The 16,050-nt window shown below is 35.9% G+C and overlaps 1 protein-coding gene across 1 annotated transcript; it reads right to left on the bottom strand.

Annotated features, from left to right (window-relative positions):
- Nucleotides 1-2,506: 2,506 nt before the first annotated feature.
- On the bottom strand, nucleotides 2,507-11,464 carry LOC145607982 (condensin-1 complex subunit CAP-D2-like). Its single transcript, XM_081663584.1, has 16 exons — nucleotides 11,283-11,464; nucleotides 10,838-11,199; nucleotides 9,644-9,804; nucleotides 8,372-9,560; nucleotides 8,067-8,258; nucleotides 6,998-7,648; nucleotides 6,690-6,866; nucleotides 6,368-6,435; nucleotides 6,058-6,280; nucleotides 5,886-5,985; nucleotides 5,632-5,747; nucleotides 5,495-5,552; nucleotides 5,008-5,159; nucleotides 4,727-4,928; nucleotides 2,730-2,993; nucleotides 2,507-2,610 (listed from the first exon to the last, which is right to left on the bottom strand). The coding sequence occupies exons 1-16, from the start codon at nucleotides 11,413-11,415 to the stop codon at nucleotides 2,507-2,509; spliced, it is 4,152 nt and encodes a 1,383-aa protein (XP_081519710.1). The 5' UTR covers nucleotides 11,416-11,464.
- Between the last annotated feature and the right edge of the window lie 4,586 nt (nucleotides 11,465-16,050).

Below are 16,050 nucleotides of genomic sequence, written 5' to 3'. Positions count from 1 at the left end.
GGGTATTTATCGAATAATTTTTATCAGTCTAAAGATAAGTGGTATTTTGGTAATTTCCTTTTTTTTGTTTCTCTATTTAGGGCTTGTTCTCTTACGTTGAAATTCAGTTCAGTTCAGTTCAGTTCAGCTAAGTTCAGTTCAGTTCAATTCAGCTTAATTCAGTTCAGTTCAGTTCAGTTTAGTTCAGCTCCTAATTTCCTTCTCTTATAAAATATTCATTTCAGTTCAGTTCAGTTCAGCTGAGTTCAGTTCAGTTAAGTTCAGCTGAGTTCAGTCAATGAGAACAGGCCCTTATTACTTCATCTGTCCCATAATAATTGACACAGTCAACTTTGCATATATGTCAATGCACTAGTTTGACTTTATTTTTATGTAATTAAATATTAAAGAAAATTATTTTTTAAAATAATACTTGTATTATGAAACTTTATAATAATCTAATCTAACGATATGTTTTATGATAAATACGTTTTTATTTTTCTTCAAAAAAAAATGTTTTTACTATGTTAGTAAACAAAATAGTCAAAGCTAATACATAACACGGAGTAGTGAAAAGAAGTCTAACGTCTCAATTTTTCTGAGACGGAAGGAGTATTGAGATTGTTCAGTTGTAGTCTTTCTCTTTTACGTATGTCTACACAATTAATATTGTTTAAAATGAATCCATAGAAAATTAAGGAGGTGTGGAAGTTGCTATAATAAAAATAAATGGGTATCATTCCACTATTTAAACAAAGCTAAGGAGAATATTAATATGCTTCATAATCCTTTTTTAAGAATTTGGGTGAAATGAAAGGCCAAAATTGCCATTGAATTAATAACAACTCAACAAGCAACCGCCTATGCTTATGCAATCATAGATGAAGCAAGCAACTCAATGGGACACTTGTAGCCAAACAACACAATGTACCCTCCATTATCTTTCTCTCTACTATGTCATTCATTAGTTATCAACTAATTTGGTGAACTCAACTAAAACTAAATAATGAGATTAATGACATCAAAGAACAACTTGATATTGTACTTTTTGGTTATCCTAGTCAACATTTTAGTACAACATTCATCATAATTACATCTCACGTAATTAGTATTAATGTAGTTTTTGTAATGACAAATTTATGATTATCGAATATTATGGAAGTAATATAGTATTTAAAAGGCATTTTAATAATTTCAATATTGTTTTCAAGAAAACAATGTTTAATGTCTTATCTTTCTTAAATAAAGACGGTGTTTGTTTAATTGCACCAAATTTCCTTGAAAACTCAAAATTAGAGATGGTAAATGGGAATAATTTCACAAATTTTCACACCACACCTGTTTCATATTCGTATATGAATATGACTCTAATGGATAATAGGTGTCTAGGTGGGTATGAATGTCAGAATGTGTAATGAATATTTGTCTCCACATTCACGTACCTGCTTCATACCCATGTATGAGTGATCGACTTATAATAGTAGGCAAGTAGTGAACATTCTCTTTAGGGCCTGTTCACATTTACTTAATTTCAGTTCAGTTCAGCTCAATTTAGTAAATATGAACAGGCCCTAAGTTATGTATTAAATGTGAATTTAAGTTTATAATTACTCAATTAAATATAAATTTGTTTAACTCACATTACATGTCATATATAGTACTTGACATATCTTGATGAATTTTGGCCCTAGGTATTCATCACACATGGTATGATGGTAAACTATACAAAAGGGAGAGTGTATTTTATGTATTTTTCTTTTCTTTTTCCTTTCTTTATTATGGTCTATCATGAGATAGGGTACTTTTTCTTTTTTTTTTTTAAAAAAAAATATGTTATAAAATTAAATTTCAAACATTACAGGTGCATCATAATTTAATTTATATCTTCAACAAAAGGTTATGTGACACAAAAACACCCCATATGAACATGTTCCAAATATGAGAATTTACCCAAGTAGTATTGATAATTGGATTACATTTCAATGTACATATACATAATACAAAAAAATTATTTCCCCCGTTACATTTTAGTCCCCTATTCCACCCCTTGTATTGAATAATGGACTAGTGGAGGAGATCTCCAACCTCAATCATCTTAGATTGTTACAACTTACTTGCTAAGTGAACTATTTACAACAAAAAAAAAAACAAGCCAACAGCAGCAGATAGACATATCTAAGCAGGGCTTCTTCCTTCTATTAGCCAAACAAGGTTTCCAATTAGTCGTCAGCAAGTTAGACAGTAAATCATCTGCTTCCTCACCTGCAGCAACATAGTTTAAAAGTTCATTTTAAGATTAGAAAAAACAGGCAATTGGATGTGTTTCTTCAGGTTCTCAAGTCATAAACTCATAAATGGTATTTTACAAATTTGATTAGCAATATTAAGACAAACAGAAAGAAATATAAAGTGATAGCAGATACTAGAAGAGGAACAGAAAATTCTTCTCAATCACTATACTTAAAACAGCATCCAACTGTCCAAGAGCAAGGCAAAAGAAACATAAATCTGCATTAAGATGAAAATGTTACCTTTGCTTAGATCTTGTGCTCCTCCTAGTCCTAACTGATTCGCTGCTTAAAACCTTCTGATCTTTTGACTTTGATTTACGAACTCTAGAATTTGACACATCTGAACATAACAAAACTGTTATACTTGTATGAAACACACACTGTGACGGGCAGTCTAGAGAAAACTGTTGCTGCCAGAAAGGATATAATATTCAATCCTATATTCCTATAGAGATATACCTCTTTGATTAACTATTGGAGACAGTACTTCTTCACCACTATCCTCCGCCTCTGTTGCTTCACTGGTAATAGTGGAACAATCTTCTTCTAGTCCATTAGCATCTGGTGTTACAATATCATTCAAAAGTGGTCCTGCAGAAGCCTTTGTTTCTGTTGCTTCACTGGCAGCAGTGGAACAAGCTTCTTCTAGTCCATCAGTGTTTGTTGTAACATCATTAGAACAGGGTCCTGTAGAAGGATCAATGACCTCATTGTTTGTTCCATCTACAAGTAAAAAAGAATTGTTAGAGAGAAACACCAAGTAGGGAAATGGATAAAGCAGTAAAAGCATGCAAGATAGTAATACAAACATAGATCAAGGTCACTCCCCTGTGACTCGTTAAGATGCTGATAAATTCAACAGACAAGTTAGTCATTTTCTACTGCGGATAAAAGTCAGGCAAATTACTAGTGATAATTACCTTTATTTGACTTTCCAGAGGAGAGGGGGGAAGTTGTGCATGTACAAATCACAAACGTCAACAGACTATAAAAAATTAAAAACTCCCACCATCAAGAAGACCAACCTTAAGTTTTGCAGTTTCTAACTTACTTTAGCATTCTATAGTCAAGGACATTCCTCAAATTCCTTGAAAACACTATTATTTGTCCCCAGTAAGATGGCATTTGAGCAAAGTGTCATGTTATTGCTAGGCATTTTAATATAGGGTTCAGGGGCTGTCAGATCCGTAGATGGAAATCATGGACTGAGGCAGTCATGGTTTAAAGAGGGATGGAAGGGAGATTATACCCTCATTTTAAAGGCAATTTATCTTAGAGGGTGTGAGGAACTATTACCGTCAATAAAAAAAAAAGTAATTCCTCCATCCATCCCTCCACCTTACAAAATCACTACCTAATCCATCAACCGTCACCCTCCACCCATCTCCATTTTTGTTATATAGTCTCCAATAATTCCCTTAACTCATTATGCCTAACTCAAACAGGCCCTTAGAATTAAGAAAAAATTCATTTCATCATCATACTATATATATATATATATATATATATATATATATATATATATATATATATATATATACACACACACACACATATATGGAAAAAAAAAAAAAAAAAAAAAGATAATAACAATAAAAAAATAATACAGAATGATGAACTGAGAATTAGCAAATCAACTTATCAAGGGTAAGGTTGCATCCATCTTTGGCCTCCTAACACCCACCCTTGTTGGCATCCAAGACCATTGAGTTGACACCAAACATAATAATTGATACAGATAGATAATTGGCCATCAATTTATACAGTGTCCTTTTACACAGTCTTTAGTTGTAATGGTTAAAAAACATAAAGCAAAGGGAATGGGAGGGGGAGGGGGAAAGGAATTTTTCATAACTTTTGAACATTACCACATTAGAAAGATATTGTTTTACTAGGAGGAGATACGAAATGGAACCTACCCATCCCCATTCCTTCTAATCCTTTTTTGGTATCCAAAAATGGATTAATGGATTTATCACCCTCCTTCCACTATCATCATCCCCCACATATTGTTCAAAAAAAAAAAAAAAAAAAAAAAAAAAAAAGAGAGAGAGAGAGAGAGGTTACAGTTATAACACAACAAACCCAAGTCCAATATCCCTGTGATCTTTGCTCCTCAGAAAAGAATAAAGCATGCATTCCAATATACATGATGGGAACAAAAGAAAGGTACACCTAAGAATCTAAGATGGTTACAGATTTGCTGAACCATATGGTTCTGAACATAAGTACGGCATGAAACCATTGCTTATTAGTTATAACCACATAAGCACAATGTTGCATCACATTCATCTCTTACGTTGTTGGCAACGGCAATTTTATTCTACAGGGAAGCTTATGTTCATATCGACATAAACATAGCCAAATACGTCTCATGTTGAACATAATGAGCAGCATTACAGCAGATTTCAACAGGCACAAACAGAAAAGCATGGAGTATACACGGAAATATCTACCTTCGGTTTCAGAAGCATCTTCATTTTCTTGTTTGGCCTTACTAGCAACTGCAAAGCTTTCAATGTTGTCAATCCTGTCTTTGTGGGCTTTTGCATTTCGTGCTGTGACCTCCTGCTCCTTCTTCTCTAAATGAAACTTGTTGAGCTTTTCTTCAAACTCGTCAATAGATGATTTCAATTCTGGTTTTGCAAATTTCTTCCCCTGGTTTATACAATAAAATGTTACCATGACATTAGTAAACTTAGATACACAGAAAATAAAGGTTCAGCAATGATATTACCTTGTTAATTATGCTTCTGAAATGGCCCATAACAGAATCTTCAGATAATGCATGTTCATATGTCTTAAAGGACTCTATAAGCTTTTTCATTCCCTTATCAGTAAAGTTCAACTGAGAAAGGCAATACGCAAGGCATTCCAAGTGACTACCATCTATCAAAAAAAAAAAAAAAAATGTTTACCCAAACGATGCAAATTTAGTAAAGGAAACAAACACTGATAGGATTACTTGGAAAGTGCTTAATTGAAAAGCACTTATTCAAATTTAGTAAATAATCAAGGAAGTTTTCCAATTTAGTAAGAAGCACAGAACTACAACATTAAAGCTTCACCAAAAACATCTATAGAAGAACTTTTCAACTCTCTCTCAAAGCTCTAATTATTAACAACTGACGAAATGACAGTGCAACGATGCAATCTGCAAATTTGATATAAGACTATATGTAAAATAAAGATACCAGAATGAGCCAACAGTATTCACGCCATACCTGTAACCCCATTAAAGCGGTTGCAAAGCTTCTCGATTAAGCCTTCCATTTGTTTATCCTAGAGAATTCAAGGAAGAATATAAATATGATTCAGAGAAACGATTAATGTGTAAGATTCAATACGAGCTATCTTTTACCTTTTTAATGGAAGCAATCAAGAATTGCATAATGTTACAGAATGATTCTGTCTTTAGATTCTGTTGGGAAAGCTTGCCAAGTATATCAGGAAGTAGATTATATATTGGATTTGACCCTGAGGATTGAAAAAAAAAAAAAAGAAAAAAAAAACTCTTTCAGGCTATGTTCAGATCATGAAATAAAATATTAAATTACCTACATTTGAGCAATTTCATTAGTTTTTCCTAGTGCACATGTTATCACTTGTATGTACCTTTCTTTGCTAACTCAGTAAAGAAGAGTTTGGCCAGATTTGCAATTCTTTCATCTTCATCCTCCAATCTCACAGCCATTTCATATATATAGCCCTTGACCTAATTACACACTGGCCATTATCAGAATCAATTTGATATATAAAAGTAAGTCAAGTAGTTGCGCACCCATACCTTCATCATCTCGTTCAAGATAAGATGTGATAGCACCAAAACAGCATTTTTCCTGACAGAAACTGACTGATCACGCAACCTGGCATACATGTGCTCAGTCCAAGGTTCAAGTAAATTAGGAAAACGGACAGCCAGATCTCCAAGAGCTATGGTGCAATTTGATCGAACAGTTTCTGATGATGTACTATCCACAACTGTGAACAGTAACCTGAGATTTGCTTCACTGGATTTCATTGAAATTAAAATACACTTACAATTGTCAACACGGTCATAAATTACACCAAGAGAAATGAGAAGGGAATATTCTCACCAAAAAGCTGCATCAACGATCATAAAACGACACAGAGCAAGCATAGCAGCTGCTTGCAACTCCGGATTCTAGAAAGAACAGAAAACCAAAACATATATGATTATGAAGATCATAAAAGGCTTAACTTAATTTTCCTACTTCAAATCATCAGTATATTAATTCCAAGAAGAGCCAAAGAACAAAAAGTGAAGAGCGACATCTTCTAGGTCTAAACAAAACAATTTTGTTCAGAATTCTTTGCTATTTGAGGTACGTAGTATTATTTTATTTTTACTTGAAGATTTTTAGCTCTGAGAATAGACCACAAAAATAAAGAACTTGCCTTCTGCATCAAACTTAAGTTTCTGCAGAGCTTTGACAGAAAAAGTGCACAGTATCCAAGCAAGTTCTTTTCATTTGAACCACCAGATACAATTTCTCTCTCTGCCTTGTCAGCTAGTGAGTCAAGTATTGCATCATCAGAGGCTGCAACACCTAATTCAGCATTTATACCACCCTCCTGTAAATTGCCAGCAGAACATTCAATAATTTGCAAACATATTCATTTCAAAGAACATTCAAGATGTCATCAGCTTGACATAAAGAAATGAGTTTTAAGTGTTATTATAAAAGCAAAACTAGCCAAGTCACCTTGGAAGCATCAGATGTTAAACCGCTACCATCAACATTCTCCCTCTCCTTCTTTGCCTTCTGTTTCTGAATCTTTCTAACACAAGATTCTATAAACATTAACTGATGCATGGCAACATGGCTTATAACAAACAAAAATCTACTGAGTTTTCCAGCTTGAACAGTGATGGGGCCATTAACAGTTCCATTTTCATTCTCCGTACTATGCTGCAAAAGACCAGAATCACCAAAATTGAACACAAAAGTCTGAGATTTTTTCACCAGCCTGGCAGCAATAATATCTGGAGCTGGATGAAGTGTATATATTGCACCTATTGCTTTATCAGCAGCGCTGTACCAGATATTTTCTGGAAGCCAAGAACCAGTTACTAGACTCTCTAATGTACCAAAGATACGACCCCCATTACTTGCCAGAAGCTTTTTCCTGTCTTCATCAGATAATCTTTGAAGAGTATTACAAGCAGTTCTTGCAAGCAAGGGATCCACCTTTGCCCATCGGCCAAATCCAATATCAACAATGTCCTGTAAGTGAGAACCTAGAATTTCGCTTGATGATTTTGCAGCCATACAGAGAACAGTTAAGGCACCACGACACTGCTCTGCAGTAGTTCTTGGTAAATTAAAGCAAAAGAAGTCCCACAAAGCAGAAATCTGGGGAAAAAAAAACAGTTTTTTTTGAAGTATAATTCCATTTAGGAAACAGAAAACAGAGGATCAGAGATTTCACCAGATCTAGTCGCAAACCAGGAGAATAATACTAAATCAAAACATTATTGGCAAACATTTTATAGCGTGCTAGAATGAATTTTGAACCAGACAGAGATAGAGGGTGAGAGAGGTAAAGTAACTTTTCGCAGAACCAAGGATGGACCTTGCCATCATGTTGTCATATTTACATGCCATATATTAAAGGAGGCATCAAGCTTTTAAGTCATCATATTATGTGCTCAAAATAGACCTCAATAGATTTTCTCTACAACAATAATTGTAATCACATGACCATCCAGTAAGCTTAAAAGGAATCATTAGTATATAGAAATAAAAGTTTGAAGACAAAAAAATTATTTACCGTTCCAGAAGATATATCCCCTTTAAACACTAAAGCACCAATTATGGACTCCAGAGCCGCAAGATCTCCAATATTTGAATCTATCGCAAGATTTAGAAGATTCTTAGCAGTTTCCAGTGAGTTCTTTGTAATATATATGGTGATGAAAGCATTCTCTACAGCCTCACATATGGCTTTGTCCTGAGAAAAAACCTATAGGAAAAAAAAGCAGGAGCAAAGATGCTTAGTATATTATGAGACAGATAACCCCGTGAGAGTAAATCATAATCGTATAGGATGTGCAGCAGTTGAGGACAAATCAGTACCAGAGGCAACATCTTGCGAAGGCAGGCTTCTGATCCATCAATCTGAAACTGTCTACATCTCATGAGCAAGAGTATAGTGTTCTCCACATCTGTGGCAGAGGATGAAGCCATTAGTTGAACAAGGGTTGGCATTGTAGCAGATAGACACTTCGAAAAACTCAGGCCAGCCTCAAGAGAAGCAACCAGAGCCCTGGTCTGCTCCACATTTCCAACATCAGGAACAGAATTGTCTTTCAGAACAGTCTGTTCTTCAACTTGGGACAAATAGCTATCTGTTACACTACTCGGCAGCTCATCAGATCTGGGTTCAGCGTTAACATTATCAATATCACCATCCCCATTACTGTCATCTTTATCAGATGCCGCTCCGTCAGTATCAGTTTTTTCATTCGCCTCTGGCTGAAGAGCACTTAACTTACTCTTGTATTTGTTCAGTGTTGCTTCAAACGATGATATGCGAAGTTGAGGCCCAAATGGATTATGCTGCAGCATTACAATGAGTAAATTTAAAGCAGATTTTCTGACAATAGCACTTTTGTCTTCCAATCTCCCAGCAGCCACTGTGGCCACCTCATTCCATAGACCAATTGAAACAGAATGTTCTTCACACAGTTCAGACCAAACTTGAAGCACCCTGCTTCTAGTATAGGCTGAAACATCACGACATCGCTCTAGCAAAATTTCAAGCATAGCCTGCTTAGTTCGTAACCGGACTGACTTTGAGCTCACCTCACCTTCGTCGTCTTTAAAAGCTTTAGAAACCAACTTTCCAAGCACTCCTACAAGTGCATTCCTGATTTTATAAGATTCTCCACCAAAATGAGGGACTAAAATGCCAATATTTGTTGACACCAACTTTGGCAATCTCTCGGATTGCTCAACAAGATAGCGCCCAATATTTTCTGCACCAGCAGTATCCTTGGCAAAACTCTTTGGGTTTGCCCTACCAATTTCTCTAATTATAGAGGTAGCCAAGCTTCCATCAACATACTTCTTTTCAGCCCCTGCCACAGCATCAGCCATTGCAGTGACAACAAAATCATACTTATGTAGCAAATGAATAATAGAGGCAGATATTTGTGCCAAGTAGTGGTACTTAGTAGCACAGCTCCCTATAATGCGACACAAAGCATCTTTAGCGTCAAAATCCTTCAGCAGTAGAGGATTCTCAAACAAGAGAAATGCATTCCTAAAAATTTGAACAATGTCATCTTTTAATTAGAAATGATAAAGATAATACCAAGTTCAACAAAAGTTTCAGCAGCAACTTACTTTGCAATGAACGAAAGGTAATTCTCATCAGGATCTGAGGATCCAAAGAGCATCGATAGGTTAATCTCAAGTGAATTGGCAATTAAAGTTAGTATCCGCCCTCGTTGTCCTTCCCACTTCCATGCATTAATTGGCAATTTCTTCCGGTTGCTAGCTGCTGTCTAAAACCACACAAAAAATATATATCTTTAACAGTTGAGAAGCATATATTTCTGACTTTAATATAAGAAATCAAACAAACACAGACGCAAAGGATAGCTAATTCTTGTGGATCGGAAAATTGCTTTTGGCCCATCTCCTACACATTGTCGACCACTCACCATAATAGTTATGACTTATGAGTGCTCTAATAACTCAATTTACTTATGATGAAGTAAATCCAATGGAGACTATTCTCAGGCTCCCATCATTTCAAAGTGAAGTTCCTCCCATTGAGGGTTACCCTATCGTTCTCCTTTTTCTGTTGCATTTAATTCCTATTCTCTTTATCTCTCACATAAGGGTAGGCAACCTATCCAAACATTTTGCATATCATATCATAGTTACTATCTTGTTATGCATTTAATGAACTATTCCATTAAGCTTGTTCTTCTAAGCTTTTTTTCCCACCTTCAATATACAGGAAAAGTCAGCAAGAACAAACAATCTAATCCCATCATATTATAATAACCATCTTTAAGATTATAAACAAGTTTCCATGAAAGAGTTAGTTTTTGCATTAGTATTTAAAGTGACCAAATTATAGTGCATAAGTTTTTTATATTATATATCTGCTTAAACGCCTTAATCCCATAAATGAAGTCGGCTACATGAATCAACATGAGGACTTCCCAGAAGGTCACTCATCCTAGTACTACTCTCAATCATTGTGGCTCATGTCAAGCGATTAGAATATAGTGCATTAGTTCTTTAAAATGTAAAATAATACTTCGTAGATACTTTGCAATTGAAAAATATAATTAACTGAATAGTCAGACAATATGAAATAGGGGGAATTATACTCAATAAACTTGATTTCAAACTATTTAGTACCAAGCAACCACTATTTACACCATATGAAACAATCAAAAGGGTCAATCTACGGAAAAACACTGTATAAATAATTAAATTTAGCATCCCTAAACTAACCAAAATCCATACATTAGGCTAACTGAGGCAAATAAAGACAGCTAAATTCTGAATAAAAAGGCTTACTTTGGTTGTATTACTAGAAGCACTACTCGATTCCTCGGCAAGAACAATTTGAACAAGGAAGAATGTATAGATTTTGAAAGCATTTCGATGCGAAGCGATTCGTTCATGAACCACAGAACCATCCTCCCCACCACCACCACCATCTTCGTCATCATCATCATTCTGAGGAGAATGCGACACTCGAGATAACGAATCGATATTCGGAAGAAGAACAGCAAAATTCGCCCGAAGACTTTCAACAACATTGAGCTTACACGGCGGAGTAAGAGCAGAAAAACCCTTCACCAAAGAATAAACTCGATCAAAAACATCTTGATCTTCAACACAGAACAACTCCTTATCTGATAGATCAAACGAAACACCTGAAACAGCAAAATTGAGGGGAATTTAATTCATGAGTGAAATGTGAAATTAGGGTTTTTGAAATTGGGGGTTTTGAAATTACCTTTGACAAATTCTTCGAGATCGGAAGAACGGAGTGAAGTGATGTTGGTAGGGTTTTGAACGGAGAGATGATTGTGGTCGTTTTCTTGTTCGAGGGAGTGGAGATTTGGGGGGAAGATGAAGGTGGGAGCCATTGTTGAGTTGAGGAGGAGAGAGAAAATGGAGAAAAGGCTCCTGAATTTTGATTTTTTTTGAGACGTTTGGTTTTTCAGTTTGTGATGGGTTTGAATTTGAATTTGAATTTATTTGGGGATTTAAATGGGCGGGAGTTTAACGTTTCTTGGATCTTTGACTCTTTAAGCACTTTGTCATTTTTTTTCAATGATGAAAGAAGAAATACACATTTGACTCACTCTCAAGTCTCAACAAATTAGTTTAATTCGCATCAAAGAAAATGTTTGTCTTATCAATTGGGCAAAACTGTAAATAAATTAACTTTTTATTAAAAATAGACCCCACAATAATTGATTTATATACAATCATGTCATGATAACTAGAATATGGAGTTAGTTTTAATTCATTATTAGCGATACGAGTAATGAATTAACAAACATGAGATAGTAAATTTAATGTCGAGATTTTAGAATATGAAATTAATCAAATAAAAAGATAAACTACTAAAGTTTGTCACATCTTTGTTGTCCTAGTATTTGTAGATGAAATACAACTTTAAAATTCATGGTCTTTGCTCGCCAAATGAAATAATGAACTACTAACGTGACTTTTTTCTCTCTTTTTTGGGTGTTAGAGAGGGGCAAGGCCTCAAACTAAAACAACTACTAAAAACCCATGGCCATGTCACTCCAATTATATCATCATGAATAATCCTGAATCCTCCTTAATTCCAAATGAGGAGTTTGAATACATTCTAGTCGAATGATTAAATCCCACATTTACTTGCCAATCTACCACATCGTTATCTTCGCACATAATACACATGAAAAAAAAAAAAAAAAAACTCTCCCTCTCATCGCTCCTTATCATTCTTTTGCATTCATTGATGATATGTACAAAGTCCCCGATATATATATTCAAGTCTTTGTACAAGCATGGTGGTATCAACATTGCACTTCAAAAGCTAAGTTATTTGTGGCAATATACTACGAAGTATTAATTATTATAAGTTTAAGTAGCTGATGGAACCATATTCCTTATTCCTGCACCCACCTCTCAATTTTTTGATTTGTGTAATAAAGCTTATGGATAAGGGATGTTTCCCTCATAATTTATTTCTATTGCAATGTGACAAAACTTTTTGATTTGTGTAATAAAACTTATAAATTACTCACATTATTCTGTTAGATTTTGACACGCATATTAAGGAATTTAACAATAAAGAGTAAGAATGTTAAAAAAGGAAAGGCAATGGAAGGGTCCACAAGAAAAACATTTTATATACTTTGTTGTAAAAAAAATTAATGTAAAGCAGAAGGTGTTATGAAGTAACTAGTGTGAATGCACAGTATTGGTCTTTTGGCCATCACCATATAAATGCTTGGCAATATTTTCAAAGTCTAGTAACCTATGTATGACGTATGTATAGCTAGAACCTAAAAGTAGTAGTATGCTTTTACTATAAATTCCCAATGAAATGCATTTGCAAATTCACCATTCTCATTCATCTGTATTGCGATTATATTACATATAGTGAAAAACCTCCTTTACTCTCTCTCTCTCTCAATATAAATCATAACATAAGGAAGATTTTATATGGACATTCAAAAAAAGAAATACTAGAAAATTGTTTTTAGATGAATGGGGTACTTATATAGAGCTCATGTGAAGTGCATATTTATGAAGGAAAGATTCAGGGCCTGTTCCGATTGATTGAATTGAACTGAACTTATTGGAGCTGAACTGAACAAAACAAAATTGAATATATTATGAGAGAAGGAAATTAAGATAAGAACTGAACTAAACTGAAAATAAGCTGAAGAGAGCAGGCCCTCATGTTGATGAAAGGTTAATTAACTTTCTCTTAATTTTTACAGTTAACACACTGAGAAAATTAAGAAATTTAATTTTTAAATCTAATACATTTTTAATCTTTGATAGTTGAATAAGTAGGAGTGAGGACTATCTAACCGGTTAACCCATCTACTATAAATAATAATAATAATAATAATAAGCCTTATGGTCCATCAATAAGCTTATTTGAGCTCGTGGCATGTCGAGCTAACTGCATACTGAAATCACTCTACGTCTCTACCCACATTCACTCTAGTCTCTACTACTCTCCCCGTTTCGAAATAAGGTATGATTGGTGGTTTTACACGGTTAATAAGAAAAATAAGATAGTGGAAGCAATGAATAGATGTTAAGCATTAAATTAATTTTGAAAAAAAAAAGTTTACATTAAAGTAGGTAAATATAGTATTTTGAAAAAAAGAATAATTGCATTGGAAATATGTAAATATTTTGATAAATGAGGACAACAACATGGAAAATATGTATGTATGAGGAAAACTAGATATAGAATGTATTAATATTTTAATTTCGACATAATTTAAAACGTAACCATTAAAGGGGATTAGGGAAACCTTTTTTCGAAAATGGAAGTAGACCATGCTCTTTTTTTATTTTTATTTTTTTTTAAAAACAGTAGACCATGCTCTTTAGAAATGCTATGCTCTCCTAATCTGCTATGCTCTGCTGGCACATGATATACTCTGCTGACATCTACTCAGCTATGTCCAGAAGCTCAAAAGAACAAGCAGGTAGCCGGTAGTAGTTGGAGATTAGGGAAACCTTTAAAATGACAAATGTAACCCTTTCCATCATCCTTAATTCCGAATTCCGATTAGTACTGGTAATAAGAATGAAATTGACGTTATTGGTTAGAGTATCCTTTAATCAACTACCTGAAAAGTCAACTACTCCATAAACAACAGTACAACACCAACAATCCAACTCAGAAGCTAACTATTCTGTCTTCCAAATCAACCACCCTTCATTCTTCAATTACTCCATCAAATTCCATCCGAATCAAATTCAATTTCAATCAATTGCTCAAACATGGCGATGCCTTGGAGTATGACGTTGTGGATATCAAAGATGGTATGGTTAGCACTTGCTGGTTGGGTTTCTTCTTGCTTAATCGTTGCCGATGAAATTGCCAGCTCTATTCGTACTGGTGATATTGGTGCCTTTCATGTTGGTTGATTTCTTCCCTTTTTTTAAATAACAAATTTTGGTGAGTTTTTCAATTATCTATATTCTTCATCAATTTTATGTGTTTTGACTTTTTAAATTTTGGATTTTGGATTTTGGTGGTTATGTATTAGCAAAAATTGATTTTTCCATTTGGGGTTTTCTTCGATTCGTTTGGTTCATTCTAGTACCTCCGTTAATATTTAGTTGCAACAAATAGATTGTTTAGGTCTTACAAATTTACAATTAATACCCGCTAAAAATTAAAGGGTGTTTGGGTCCAATTTAGTCCAATTGGGCCAAGTCATTAAATGATCCAATTAGAAGCCCAAGGTCAAGGTTCAACTCTCCAAATAGTGCTAAAGTCAAGGTCAGTCAACAAAGCAAGTCAATTGGGCCCAAGCCCAATTCTCCCATATATGCCAAGGTATAAAAGCCATCAATATCACCTTTGTAAAGGATAAGTCACAAAAGCCTCAAGCAATTAATTCTCTTGCATAGCCTTCTCTCTACACATTGTACTAACTTTAGCATCGGAGGGGCCTTCCTCGGCAACACCCCCGAGGCTAGTTTACGTGTGCTTGCTGTGCAGGAAATCCTCGGCCCAACGTCACTTGGACCGAGCCCAGTCTTCACCACCTCATTGGACCTTCGGCAAGGTCCCATTGTTTTTACCCGAAACAATTTGGCGCCGTCTGTGGGGAAGACTTTCAAAAAATCTTTAAGCCAATTTCAATCGTTCTACCTCAATCTTAGTTCCAATGGCTAAGAATCGCAAGAACAAAAACGACGGGGCTTCTCCTCCGAGAAAGCGCCGAAAGTCACTAGGAGGGGGCCCCTCGGAACGCCTCACTCCTAGTCTAACTCCTCCTCGGGATAGGAGCCCCTCCGCGGAACCCGATTCTCACGAGGAGCCAAGGGAGAGATCCGAATCTCCAATCATCCAGTCCAGTCATCCGCCGAGCCCGCCTCGGTTAAATGAGGACGACTGGTCCAGTCAAAGGACTCAATCTCATGCCCGGAGCCAATCTCGGAGCATTCGCACCAACTCTCGCTCTCAGCCGAGGACACCCTTGACGGGACCCAACTCGGAAGAGGTAGTGAGAGCCCTAGCGGTCCTCATGGAAGCCATGAAGGCCCAAAATGTGCCACCTCCACGCGGCCGAACACCTCCGCAAACCAGAAACCAGCGGAGATGCCTCGGCCAGGAGGGGGGGAAGCTCTCCTCTTTTAAGGAGCTCGGCGAATGGGAAGAGGATACTTGGAGAACCGAGAGGGAGAAAAACAGGAACTCTCATTTCTTCAGGGATTCCTCCCTCCAGCTCACCACGAGCCGAACCCATAAAAGCAGCAGTTCTGCCTCTCGGCCGGAAACTGCTCGCCGAAGCGTTCACGACCGGCTCGGCGATAGGGAGCGGAGTGTGCACAGTCGCCTCTCCTACCCTGCAGCCGAGGCCCAGACCTCCCAGCCCGGGACGAAAACCACTTCTACCTCTCTGAGAGGGCGGAGCGCGGTCCCTTCGGCTGGGAATAAGGGCAAAGCCGTGATGCTGCCTTCCAGTTCTCCATTCGAGCAATGGATATTGGAATCCCATGTGCCGACGGTCAAAATCCCGTCG

Source organism: Chenopodium album, chromosome 23 (assembly GCF_948465745.1).
Source record: "Chenopodium album chromosome 23, dcCheAlbu1.1, whole genome shotgun sequence".
NCBI lineage: Eukaryota > Viridiplantae > Streptophyta > Magnoliopsida > Caryophyllales > Amaranthaceae > Chenopodium > Chenopodium album.
This window is presented reverse-complemented; position numbering and strand designations above follow the sequence as displayed.

Bases quoted from the DNA above. Each gene is read 5' to 3' on its own strand.
- LOC145607982 (XM_081663584.1), bottom strand. From the start codon at position 11,415: ATGGCTCCCACCTTCATCTTCCCCCCAAATCTCCACTCCCTCGAACAA. The intron at 9,561-9,643 runs GTAAGTTGCTGC...TCAAATTTTTAG, and splicing joins TACCTTTCGTTCATTGCAAA to GAATGCATTTCTCTTGTTTG. The intron at 5,986-6,057 runs GTATGGGTGCGC...GTGTGTAATTAG, and splicing joins TCTTGAACGAGATGATGAAG to GTCAAGGGCTATATATATGA.